General features: G+C 37.2%; 1 protein-coding gene across 1 annotated transcript in view; it reads right to left on the bottom strand.

The window, feature by feature from the left end:
• LOC112806549 (uncharacterized) overlaps nt 1-12,750 on the bottom strand; it is a 77,339-nt gene that overhangs the window by 58,682 nt on the left and 5,907 nt on the right. Inside the window, 2 exon segments of the mRNA XM_073889100.1 lie at nt 906-2,867; nt 10,202-10,355. Of these exon segments, the coding sequence (XP_073745201.1) occupies nt 906-2,867; nt 10,202-10,355 (2,116 nt within the window).

Here is a 12,750-nt window from a genome sequence, read left to right as displayed (position 1 = left end):
GACACATGAAATGCGTGTGATTAAAGTATAACATCAGTGGGTTCCAAACTTCAGGTTGTAAGTCATCAATAATAATGCAGCCTCAGGAAACCTCAAGTAATTGAGTAAAAAAAAAATATAGTGGCTTCTGGCTGGCTCAGCCAGAAGAGGAAGTGGCATCTCTTGATTTTGGGGTTGTGAGTTTGAATTCCACATGGGGTGTTGATATTACTTAAACTATTTTAAAAAATGGTAAGCTGAAGATAATTACGTCTTTCCACAGATACCCTTGTTCTGTTGATACACATCATCTCATTAGTTTTAAGTAATTTAAATTTACTGTGGAATTTAACATCTAAGATTGGTTAATCCTCAAAATAGACCTACTTCCCCGAGTATGAATTTTCTTATTGTAGTCCATTGAGAGAATTGGCTAAATAAATTATCACCTTCATTATATTTGTAATGTTTCTGTCCAGTATGAATTCTTTGGTGTTTCCTGAGGTAAGGACCTTGACACATTTATATGGTTTCCATCTCATATGAATTTTCATGACCACAAAGTTGTAGTTTTTTTTTCTTTAATCACTGGAAATTTGTACCTCTTAGTCACACTCCCCTATTCCTCCCCCCCAAGCTGTACATTTTTTTATAAAGCTGATCACACTCACTACATTTGTAAGGTTTCTATCTAGTAAAAACTGTTATGTTCCACAAGGTATAAACTTTGGATAAGCCTTGCCATACATTACATTTGTGTGCTTTCTTTTAGAGATTTATATTGTTATCAAGTGAGGTGTAAACCCCTGGTTACAGGCTTTGCCACATACATTAGTTTCATATGGTTCCTCTCCATGATGGAATACTGATGTTGAATAAGGCTTGAACACTTGCTTAATCATTTTATTTGTAAGGTTTCTTTCTACTGTGATTTCTTTGATGATCCCCAAAGCTTGAGCTTTGAATAAAACCACTGCCACACATACTAGATTTATAATGTTTCTTTTCACCATGTATTTTCTGATGCCTAGTAAGTTTTGCAAACTGGGTGAAAGCTTTGCCACACTCATTACATGTATAAGGCTTCTCTCCAGTGTGGATTTTCTTATGCTGAGTAAGATGTGAACGCTCCGTAAAGGCTTTGCCACACTCATTACATTTATAAGGTTTCTCTCCAGTATGAGTTCTCTCATGACCCCAAAGGTGAGAACGTTTAATAAAAGCCTTATCACATTTATTACATTTATAAGGTTTTTCTCCTGTGTGAATTCTTTGATGTTCCATAAGGCTTGAACTTTGGATAAAAGCCTTGTCACACACATCACATTTGTGTGGTTTCTCTCCAGTGTGTATTTTCTGATGCCTAGTAAGGTTTGCAAATTGGGTAAAAGCTTTGCCACACTCATTACATTTGTAAGGTTTCTCTCCAGTATGGATTTTTCTATGTTGAGTAAGATTTGAACGCTCAGCAAAGGCTTTGCCACACTCAATACATTTGTAAGGTTTCTCTCCAGTATGAGTTCTCTCATGACCCCACAGGTGTGACCGTCTGATAAAAGCCTTATCACATTTATTACATTTGTAAGGTTTTTCTCCTGTATGAATTCTCTGATGTTCTATAAGGCTAGAACTTTGGATGAAAGCTTTGCCACATACAGTACATTTGTGTGGCTTCTCTCCAGGATGTGTATTCTGATGTCTAATGAGGTGTGAGCACTGCTTAAAAGCTTTGCCACACTCATTACATTTGTAAGGTTTCTCTCCGGTATGGATTTTCTTATGTTGAGTAAGGCTTGAACGTTCAGCAAAGGCTTTGTTACATTCATTACATTTATAAGGTTTCTCTCCAGTATGAATTCTCTCATGACTCCAAAGGTGGGAACGCTGGATAAAGGCCTTACCACATTCATTACATTTGTAAGGTTTCTCTCCAGTATGCATTCTCTGATGATTTGCAAGGTTTGAATTTTGACTACAGACCTTGCCACATATGTTACATTTATATGGTTTCTCTCCTGTATGGACTCTCTGATGTCTAGTGAGGTTCGAACACTGGTTAAAGGCTTTGCCACACTCATTACATTTGTAAGGTTTCTCTCCAGTATGGATTTTCTTATGTTGAGTAAGGTGTGAACGCTCCGTAAAGGCTTTGCCACACTCATTACATTTGTAAGGTCTCTGTCCTGAATGAATTCTCTCATGACTCATGAGGTTTGAGCTTTTGCTAAAAGCCTTCCCACAGTCATTACAGTTGTAAGATTTTCCTCTAGTGTATGCTCTTCTGTATTGTGCAGGTAACAAAGGATATTTTAAAATCTTCCTATATTTATTCCAAATGTTTTTGATATTAGATGGAATTCTCTGAAGTGGTGAAACAGAGGAATCGTTCAAAGATTTCTCAACCTGATTACATTCATACATTTTTTCCTCAGTATGAAATCTCTGCAGTTCAGCCAGGTGTGCCTGCAAACTTAATCCAATTCTATTTCCCAAACAGTTTATGTACCAATTTCCAGCATCACTTATGTTATTTTCCAGTTTTAACAAATGCCTTACAGATGGCTCATCAGGCATGAAATATTGGTATGTATTATTTTTTACAGAAATACTCTGCTTTTGAGGAAAAGTAATTGAGGATTTATTAAGCTGTTGATCTTTTCTATGAGTGAGATTTTTGTTATGTGTCAAAGGCACTTCTTTGTAATTTCTTGCATCATATCTCCAATGACTCTCAAACTCATGCATATTTTCCCAGTCTTTCTTGAGATCAAAATCCTTGATGCTATGGCTTTCATTTCTCTCCAGTATCACTAAGTGGTATAATTCTCCTTCATTAATGTCCTCTATTGGTGGTAATTCCTTGATTTCAAATCCAGCAGAAAGGCATCCTATCAAATAGAAGGTAAATATTTTATACTGAATTACATACTCATACAAAAAACATGCTTATAGTGAACATAAGAAATTTCTCAAGCACAGTCTTCAAACACTATTATAATATACAAACACTACTGTAATATATACTGTTTTTAAAGTTTTCTTTTTATAAATTTTTCCATATTCTCTGATCTTAAGATAAGTTTCCTAAACATACATTATAAACTATACATATTTTTTGGCCAGATACCTGGATAATTGATACTTCGTGATTAGGGAGCTGATCTATATACTGGCTGTTATATAACTGTACATGAGATCATAATTGAGGTTTCTGTCTTCCCTAATTCTTAATCTTTATAAAAATGTGTTTACCTGAACCTGTTATTTCATAATTCAGTGATTCTCAACATGTCTTTCATTTCTCCTACTGTGTGTTCCTTATGGAATGTAAATTCTTTTAGTTCTCAGGGAAGAATTCTTTAGAATTCCAGAGACTATTATTTTGTGTAACTGGTTACTTAACCTGCTAGATTTATCAACTGTTTAATTTTAACACACAGCTTTCTTAAAATACCTTTTTTCTTTCATCATACCCTATACATTATTATTAAACACCAGATCACACTGCTGTACTGAGCAAGGTGTACTGCGTATGAATAGGGGTCTTTCCTTGTATGGGTGATGTGGTGTGGGGAGGGGCAAGTCCTGTGGAAACAGGTGCTTTGGTGCTCAAAATTAATATACCAGGAGATACCAGTAGTTTGTTTAGATCAATGAAAAATCTGAGCAAAGGCCAGGATTTGGGTTCAGAAAAGCAAGAGTGAAGCACAAGGAGTAACAGGAAAAGTGGGAGCAGTGCTTGTGCTTGCACATCTATGGTGATATGATTGTGTTTTAACAGTTAAAAGCCTGACCTTGAAAAAAGAGAGGAGCCGATTTGGCAACAGGAAGAATACTGACTCATTCTGTAAGAACTTACACTATGGGTATGAGGTGAAAGTGGAAGACATTCAACAGGGAGACAGTATGGTCTTATAGGAAGATTGTAGGCTTGCATTTATTTCAGTATTGGCTCCAAAAACTATCAAACTGTGGAGCACCTGAGTGGCTCAGTCAGTTAAGCATCTGACCCTTGATTTCGGCTCAGGTCATGATCTCAGGGTCATGGGACTGAGCCCCATGTTGGGCTCCACACTCAGCACGGAGTCCGCCTGGGATTCTCTCCCTCTTCCTCTGCCCCTCCCCCTATCTCTCCACCCCAGCTCACACCTCTCTAAAAAAATCAAACTGAATATCCCACAAATTCCATTTCTAGGTATATAGTCAAGAGAGTTATACATAATATATATATATATACACATATATATGTATACACACACACTATATGAGATATATATAGATATATTCCAGACACATTTAAGAATGTTCTTAACAGGACCCCCAAAAAGCAAAAACCTGGATATGGCTATCAAGAGGAGAATGGATAAACTCACTGTATAAACACATGCAGATACAATAAAATACTCTCAAAGGTACAGCAATGGAAGATGATCATGGGTACTGGATGACTGACAATCTTCTGGCTAGGGGCACGAAGGTTATATGGTGGAAAATAAGTTAGCAGGAAGCTTTTGCCAAGGTTTAAATTCTTTGGGGATGTTATTATATTTGGTAAAAAAGTGACATTAACTAAATTATATACTTTTAAAAAGAGAAACAACAATTTATATAAGATTTTTAATCCAAATGTCCTTGCTTGTTACAGAAAAATAACAATGTCTTTTTCTGGAATTTGTAAATTATCTGAAATCATAATCTTCTTTTAACATTACAATCCCAGACATACAAGAGACATCAGGTGAGAAGTGCTTTTAACTAGATGTGTGTGTTGTGTGTGTACATAGTTACATAATCTGACTTCAAAAACATCATCAGAAATTAGTGCCCCTAAGGAGCATTACTAAATGATCTAGAACACAGAATGTTTATATGGAAGGACAATGTTAATAGCAGTATTTAAACACAGAAACAATTTTTGGCTGTGTCACCGTGGTCCATGGCAGAGGTCTATGTGCATAGATGTGGTTAGCAACATAAGCAGCCAATCACAGAAAATCAGGACAGCAATGGGATGTGTGTCAACAAGGACCAGGTGACTTTTTTTATGGAGTTCAGTTGAAAATGAGGACAGGAACAAAGCAGGCTTCATGGGTTTACTGAGATACATAATTTCAAGAGCTTAAGAAATTTTCTGGGAAACCCAAGTATTAGGAGCAGTAGTAATAAGGAAACCATAGAGTATAAAAAAACTTCCTTTGTTTCCTTCAATAAAATGAGATATCTAAATATTAGATTAGTATACCAAGATGTACATGATGAATCTAAACAAGAATATTAGAATAAATTATTTGTAACAAGAAAAAGTAAAATGAAAATTAAATTCAAAAGTTATTTTCAGAAAACTACATATAAAGGGAAAAAATAATGTATCTTATACAGAAAGCTAAGGCAAGTCAATTGAATGGTATTTCTGTGACTAAGGCAGTAACTTAAAAAGTATGTCCTCAACATACCACAGTTTATCAGCTTAAAGAATGTCATATATTTAACTGAGGAAAATGTGTGTTAAACAATGAGATACCACTACACATTTATGAATAGCCAAAATCCAGAACACTGAAATACCAAATACTACTGAGGATGTGGAATAATAACTCTCATTCATTGCTGGTGGGAATGCAAAATGGTATACCACTTTATTATAGAATTAAATATACTCTTAAATATGATCTAGCAATCAAACTCTTTCGTATTTATACAAATAAGTTGAAAATTTATGTCCATGTAAAAACCTGGGCACAAAATAGAGAAATCCTACAATCTGTATGGAACCACAAAGGACCCTGAATGGCCAAAGCATCTTGAGAAAGAAGAACGAAGTTAGAGGCATCACATTCCCTGATTTCAAACTCCTTCATTACAAAGCTGTGGTAATTAAAACAATATGGTATTAGCATAAAAACAGACACAGAGATCAACAGAAGAGAACCCAGAAAGAAACCCACACACACAATCAATTAATTTATGACAAAGGAGACATGAATATACAATGGGGAAAGGACAGTCTCTTCATGGTATTGGGAAAACTGGACAGCCACATGCAAAAGAATGGAACTGGACCACTATCTGATACCATACACAAAAATTAACCCAAAATAGATTAAAGACATGAACTTAACACCTGAAACCATAAAACTCCTAGAAGAAAAGATAGGGGGTAATAAGCAACTTGACACAGGTCTGGGCAATGATTTTTTCTCACTCTTGACACCAAAAGTAAAAATAAGTGGGACTTACATCAAACTAAAAAAATTCTGCACAACAAAGGAAACCATCAACAAAATGAAAAGGCAACCTACTGAATGGGAGAAAATATTAGCAAATCATGTATCTGATTAGGGGCTAATAATCCAAAATAATAGCTAAAAGCCCCCAAATAATCCAATTTAAAATAGGAGCAAAAGATCTGAATAGACATTTTCCAACAAAGACATACAGAACCATGAAAAGAAGCTCAACATCACTCATCATCAGGGAAATGCAAATCAAAACCACAATGAGATACCACTTCACACCTGTCAGAATGGCAGTTTATCAAAAAGACAAGAAATAAAAGTGTTGGTGAGGGGATGGAGAATTTGTGCACTCTTGGTAGGAGTCTAAATTGGTGTAGCCAGTATGGAAAACGGTATGGTCATTCCTAAAAAAATAAAAAACAGAACTACTGTATGATCCACCAACTCTTCTGAGTATTTATCTGAAGAAAACAAAAACACTAACTCAAAAAGATAAACTGTTCACTGCAGCACTATTTATAAGAGCCATGATATGGAAACAGTCTAAGTGTCTACTGATGGGTAAAGATGTGTATATACAATACAATATTATCCAGCCTAAAAAAAAGAATAGAATCTTGCCATTTGTGACAACATGGATGGTCCTTGAAGACACTATGCTAAGTGGAATAAGTCAGCCAAAAAGCCCAATACAGTATGATCTCTCTTATATGTGGACACTATCATCTTCTCAGAGGGTTACTGGAAGGTGGCTTCCTTGGCAAGATGAAGTGACTCTGTGTCCTCTGGACCCAACATTGTCAGTAGTGAAACATTTCTGTCTTGGTCAAAACAGGTAATATGATCTTATATATTGAAATTTACTTTTGTAAACAGGAAGAGAAATACTGAAATAGGAAGAACATGGCCAGTAAAGCACAGCGGGGGGGGGCAGTGTCCAAGGGGAGCATCGTGGGTGTTGTGACCCACATGACTATTTGTATGAACACAGTTCCAAGAGGCTGCAGGTGGAACTGATATGAGTTGAAACAAAAGTGCTCCCAAATGTGCCTAAGTGCCTTTCATCCTGGAAAGTTAAGATTGAGAAATTTTTAGCATTTAACCTCAAATCCTCCCAGTCATGAAAATCCATTTTCGGATTGTTATTGTAGACCCTACAGGAACCTAGTTTACAAACAAAATCTCAATAAAAATTATCTCCTGCAGCCTTTAAACTCAGCCTTCAAGAAAGTCAAACGAGAACCCCCAGAATGGAAGAAAATATTTGCTAATCATGTATCATCAGATACATGCAAGAGACTTGCATCTAGAATATATAAAGAACTCTTTAAAACTCAACAACAAAAAGACAATCCAATTTTAAAATGGACAAAGAATCTGAAAAATATAGAAAAATGGCCAGTAAGCACACAAAAAGATGACTATCATTAGTCATTAGGGAAGTGCAAATCAAAACCAGAATGGCTATAATCAAGGATGGCTATAATCAAGGAAACAGATTACAAGTGTTGGTAAGGATATGGAGAAACTGGAATGCTCATACATCCCTGGTGGGAATGTAAGATGGTGCCGTTGCTTTGGAAAATAGTCTGGCGGTTCCTCAAAAGATTAAAGGGAATTACCGTATGAACCAGCAGTTCCACTCCCAGCTATATGCTAAAGAGAAATGAAAAGTGTATGTCCCCACAAAAACTTGTACAAAAATGTTTATAGCAGCATTATTCATAATAGCAATAAGGTAGAAACAACCCAAATGTCCATCGATGCATGAATGGATAAAGTGTGGTATTCATACATGGAATATCATGTGGCAATAAAATGGAATGAAGTGCTACAAAAACCAAATAGTGCGCACACGCACGCGCGCACACACACACACACACACACACACACACACACACACCTGCATATGAATGTTTATAGCAGCTCTACCTGTAATTGCCAAAACTTGAAAGCCAGCAAGGTGTCTTTCAGTAGATGAATGGAGAAATAAACTGTGGTTCATTCAGACAATGGAAATATTATTCATTCAGCACTAAAAAAGAAATGAGCTGTCAAGCCAGGAAAAGACATGGAGGAAACTCAAATGCATGACAAACTGAAAAGGCTACATATCCAGTTTGATTCCAACTTTATGACATTCTGGGAAATGCAAACCTATGGAGACAGTAGAGATCCATGTTTGCAGAGGCTAGGAGGGAGGGCGAGATGACCATTTTATTGCTGGCTCAAAGGAGATCATATTATGTCTGATCAACACTGTCACTGCCTTAGGGCAGCACTGTTAAACTGCACAGAAACTAGGACAACTCGAGGCATGTTATCACTCCGATCTGACACCTTCTATCTCAGTACCCTGGGACATGCGGACCACTCCATCTGGTGGGTTCAAGGAGCACTTCTTTATGCAGCAGCATGATATTGTAACACACTCATCAATGTTCTTCTTCAAGAATTTTGTTACCCAGTAAACCTCCTCCATGGGAGAGTCCACTGTGAAGCTGTGTGTCCCCTAAAGGTGGATTCTCACAGCAGGAAGAGAGGATGAAACTTTAGACCCTTGGAACTGGATTTCATAAAAGCAAGTTTCAGAGGCAAAATCTTAGAGGAGAATAAGAAACCAGGAAGACCAGGGTCTTCTATGTTCCAGGACTAAGTAGGGAGCAGAAGAGGGAGAAAAATACAAGATACAGGAGTAAATAAGAGGGTCAAATTTTGTGGGGTTCTTGAAAGGGGCTGTGTGCTCTACCCAGAAGGCAGGGTGAATGCCTGAATGACTGGGCTATACCCCCATATGGCAGTGGGGATCAGAGAGCATCTGTCTCTAGTCTTTAGATTACTGCTGGGCCACAATCTCAGAAAGACCCACCCCATTTCTTTTTAGACACGAATGGCAAAATGAGAACTGGAGAAATGGCTGAGGGGCCTGAACAGGCAGAGAGGGCTTGACACAGCTCCATGAAGTGTCATGGAGCCCCAGGGCAGCCATTTTGTTTGTCTCTTGATAAGTTCTCCCAAGGATATAAAATGGAAATGGAAATTGAATAGGTCCTGGGGTCAGCACTACAGAGGCCTCAGCTCTAATCTGTATGGAATGAGAACCAAGAGAAATCAAGGGGAAAGACTCCTTAGAGGCAGCCATCTCAGTCCCTCTCAAACCATGGCACCAATATGGTCAGAAGGGCCAGGTAAGAATGTTGCAGGTCATGACAATGGGAGTCTAAACTTTTACATATTTGATTTACACATTTGAATAACAGACTGAGAAGTGTGTATGGGGTGGGGGGAGGGTTTTCTTTGAGAGCTCATAAGAAACTTCTTTATTTTCCCATAGATCTTTCCCAAACAATATTTAATGGAGAAGCTTACTCTGCCCATCTGACCTCCTACTTGTGTTCACATCCCAACGCATTCCCACCTGTCTGCATTTCCCCCTATATTCACTTCACTTTCCACAGTCCAGGGCTCTTCCCCTTGTTCCAAAATGGAGATAACATTCAGCTCAAGAGACTTCAAATTATAGAGAAAAAAGAACATGATATGCTTTGCTCTTCCAGAACATATTCCCGGCTCTTTGTTCAGTGAAGAAGAAAGGACATTCATTATATGTGGGCGTAGAAAAGTAGTTCAGAAATTAGTCAACTGCCTCCTTCTGAATGCTTGGGGTTATTTTATGTATGCAGATATTTAGTTCTCTTCCAAGAACTACTGAATCAAAAGCACAAGGATAAGACCACAGAATCAGGTATTTTTTAAAAATTCACTGTAGGGTTTTCTGACTATTAATGTTCTGCAATCACCTAATGAAGCAGGAAAACGCAAAACTTCTGAAGAAAAGGAAAGTTAGCGTCCACTTGACATTTTGAAGCCTTTCCATTCTCAATCAAAACAGCTTCAATCACTCCCTTAAGAACAGGGATTTGAAACTCATACAATCAAGTCAGGGGCTCTAAAGAGAAAATGCAAAAATATACAAAAGTAATTACCGACTTCTGGAGGGAAACTATCCTCACCCAGGGAGACCAGGTTCCAGTAGTTCTCCACCATCACGTCCCTGTACAAGGCCCGCTGAGCAGGGTCCAGGCACTCCCACTCCTCCGGAGAGAATTCTATGGCCACATCCCTGAAGGTCACCCGTCCCTGAAATGAAAACACATTTCACCAAGCGGAGAGACAGAGTGTTCTGATTTTGACACAAAAGAAGCAGAGATGTGTAAAGTCTGACTTGACTGGAGTGAGTGTTCCAACTGATCTGTGTAAGATAATTCTGAGCAAGTTATAGTTCTCTAATTTTCTTACGTGAAACTCAACAAAATTAGCCATTTTTAGATACCATTCGGTGGCATTTAATACATTCACAGTGTTGAACAAACATCACCTCAGTCTAGATCAAAAACATTTTTATCATTCCCAATGGAAATCCTTTACCCATTAAGCAAGTGCTTCCTATTCCCCCTTTCTTCCCCAGTCCCTGGCAACCACTAATGCTTTGTCTCTATGGATTTACCTATTTTGGATTTTTCATGTAAATGGAATGGTATAAAATGTTACTTTTTGCATCTGGCTTCTTTGACTTGGAATCATGTTTGGGGTTCATCCATGAGGTAGTATGTATCAGTACATTGCTTTTTTATATGGCTGAATAGTATTCCATCATAGGACTAGACTGTATTCACTATCTATCGATGGGCATTTGGTTATCACCTTTGGCTAATGTTAATAATGTTGCTATGAACTTTCAAGTACAAGTAGATGTTTGGATACCTGTTTTCAATTCTTTTGGTTATATACTTAGGAGTGGAATTACTGGGTCACATGGTTTAATTTTTCAAGAATCTGCCACTGGTTTCCACAGCAGCTACAACATTTTAACAGAATGTGTCATGATTCTAATTTCTCCCCATCTTTACCAACACTTTTTGTTTTACTATTCTCATCCTAGTGGGTGTGAAATGGTATCTCATTGTGGTTCTGACTTTGCATTTCACTAAGGACTAATTTCATTGAACCTCTCTTCAGTGGCCTGTTTTGGTTGTTTATTTTCTATGGAGAAATGTCTATTAAAATCCTTTAACCATTTTTAAAAATTGGGTTCTTTTTATTTTGGTTGTTGAACTGTAGAAGTTCTTCATATATTCTAGGTTCTAGACCCTTACTAGATACGTGATTTGCAAACTATTTCCTCCCATTTGGTAGATTATGTTTCACTTATGTGATAATGTCCTTCAGTGCACAAACATTATTAATTTTGATGATGACCACTTTATCTATTTTCTTTCTCTTTTGCTTTTGGTGTCATATATTAAACCCACTGCCAACTCCAAGGTCATGAAGACTTACCTCTATGTTTTCATCCAAGAGTTTTAGTTTTAGCTTTTACATTTGGTCTTTGATTAATTCTGAATTATTTATATGGTACAAGGTAGTTTCAATTTTATTCTCTTTCACATGGATATCCAGTGTGCCAACACCATTTAAGAGTGTTCTTTTTCCACTGTTTTTGGCACCCTTATAAAAAAGGAATTGGCTATAGATGTATGGGTTTATTTATGGATGCTCAGTTCTATCGCTTTGATCTATACTTCTAGCCTCTGCTGGAGTTACAGTTTTGATTACTCAAGATTTGTAGTAAGGTTTGATGTTGGGGGGCGCCTGGGTGGCTCAGTTGGTTAAGCGTCTGCCTTCGGCTCAGGTCATAATCCCAGAGTCCTGGGATCGAGTTCCACGTTGGGCTCCCTGCTCAGCAGGAAGCCTGCTTCTCCCTCTCCCACTCCCTCTGCTTGTGTTCCCTCTCTTGCTATGTCTCTGTCAAATAAATAAAATCTTTAAAAAAAAAAAAAGTTTGGTGTTGGGAATTCTAGGTCCTCCAACCTTGTTCTTTCTCATGTTAATTTTGGTTATTTTTGGTCCTTACCAAATCAATGAGTTTTAGAATTTGTGCAAAAAAGGCTGTTGAGATTTTGCTGGGGATTGCATTACTCTTTATCTCACTTTGGGGAGTACTACCATCTTAATGTCTTCCAATCCACAAACACAGGCTATCTTGACATTTATTTAGGTTTTAATCTTTCTCTGCAACTTTGTAGTTTTCAGTGTGTACAAATCTTCCATTTCCTTGGTTAAACTTATTCCCATCCATTTTGATGCTCTTGTAAATGGAATTGTTTCCTTACTTCCAATTTGTTGACTGCTAGTGTACAGAAATACAACTGAATTTTGAGTGTTGATATTGTATTAATTCAATGAATTATCTCTAATAGTTCTTTTGAGGATTATTTCTAAATATAAGATCATGTATTCTGTGAATAGACATAGTTTGATTTCTTTTCCAATTTTGACACATTTTATTTATTTTTCCTCTATTTTCTCTGGTTAGAACTTCAGTACAGTGTTAAAGTGTGGTGACAAAATGGGGCACTCTTATTTTGTTCTTGGTATTAGGGTTTAAGTTTTCAGTCTTTTACCACCGAGTATAATGTTAGCTGTGGAATTTTAGTAATACCTTTTTTTTTTTTTGAGACTGAGGAAGTTCTCT

The sequence above is a fragment of the Callorhinus ursinus genome, unplaced genomic scaffold, assembly GCF_003265705.2.
Source record: "Callorhinus ursinus isolate GAN/ISIS: 27379988/994484 unplaced genomic scaffold, GSC_fseal_2.0 scaffold101, whole genome shotgun sequence".
Classification (NCBI taxonomy): Eukaryota; Metazoa; Chordata; class Mammalia; order Carnivora; family Otariidae; genus Callorhinus; species Callorhinus ursinus.
Note: the sequence above shows the minus strand (reverse complement) of the source record. Positions and strands in the feature narration are given on the sequence as shown.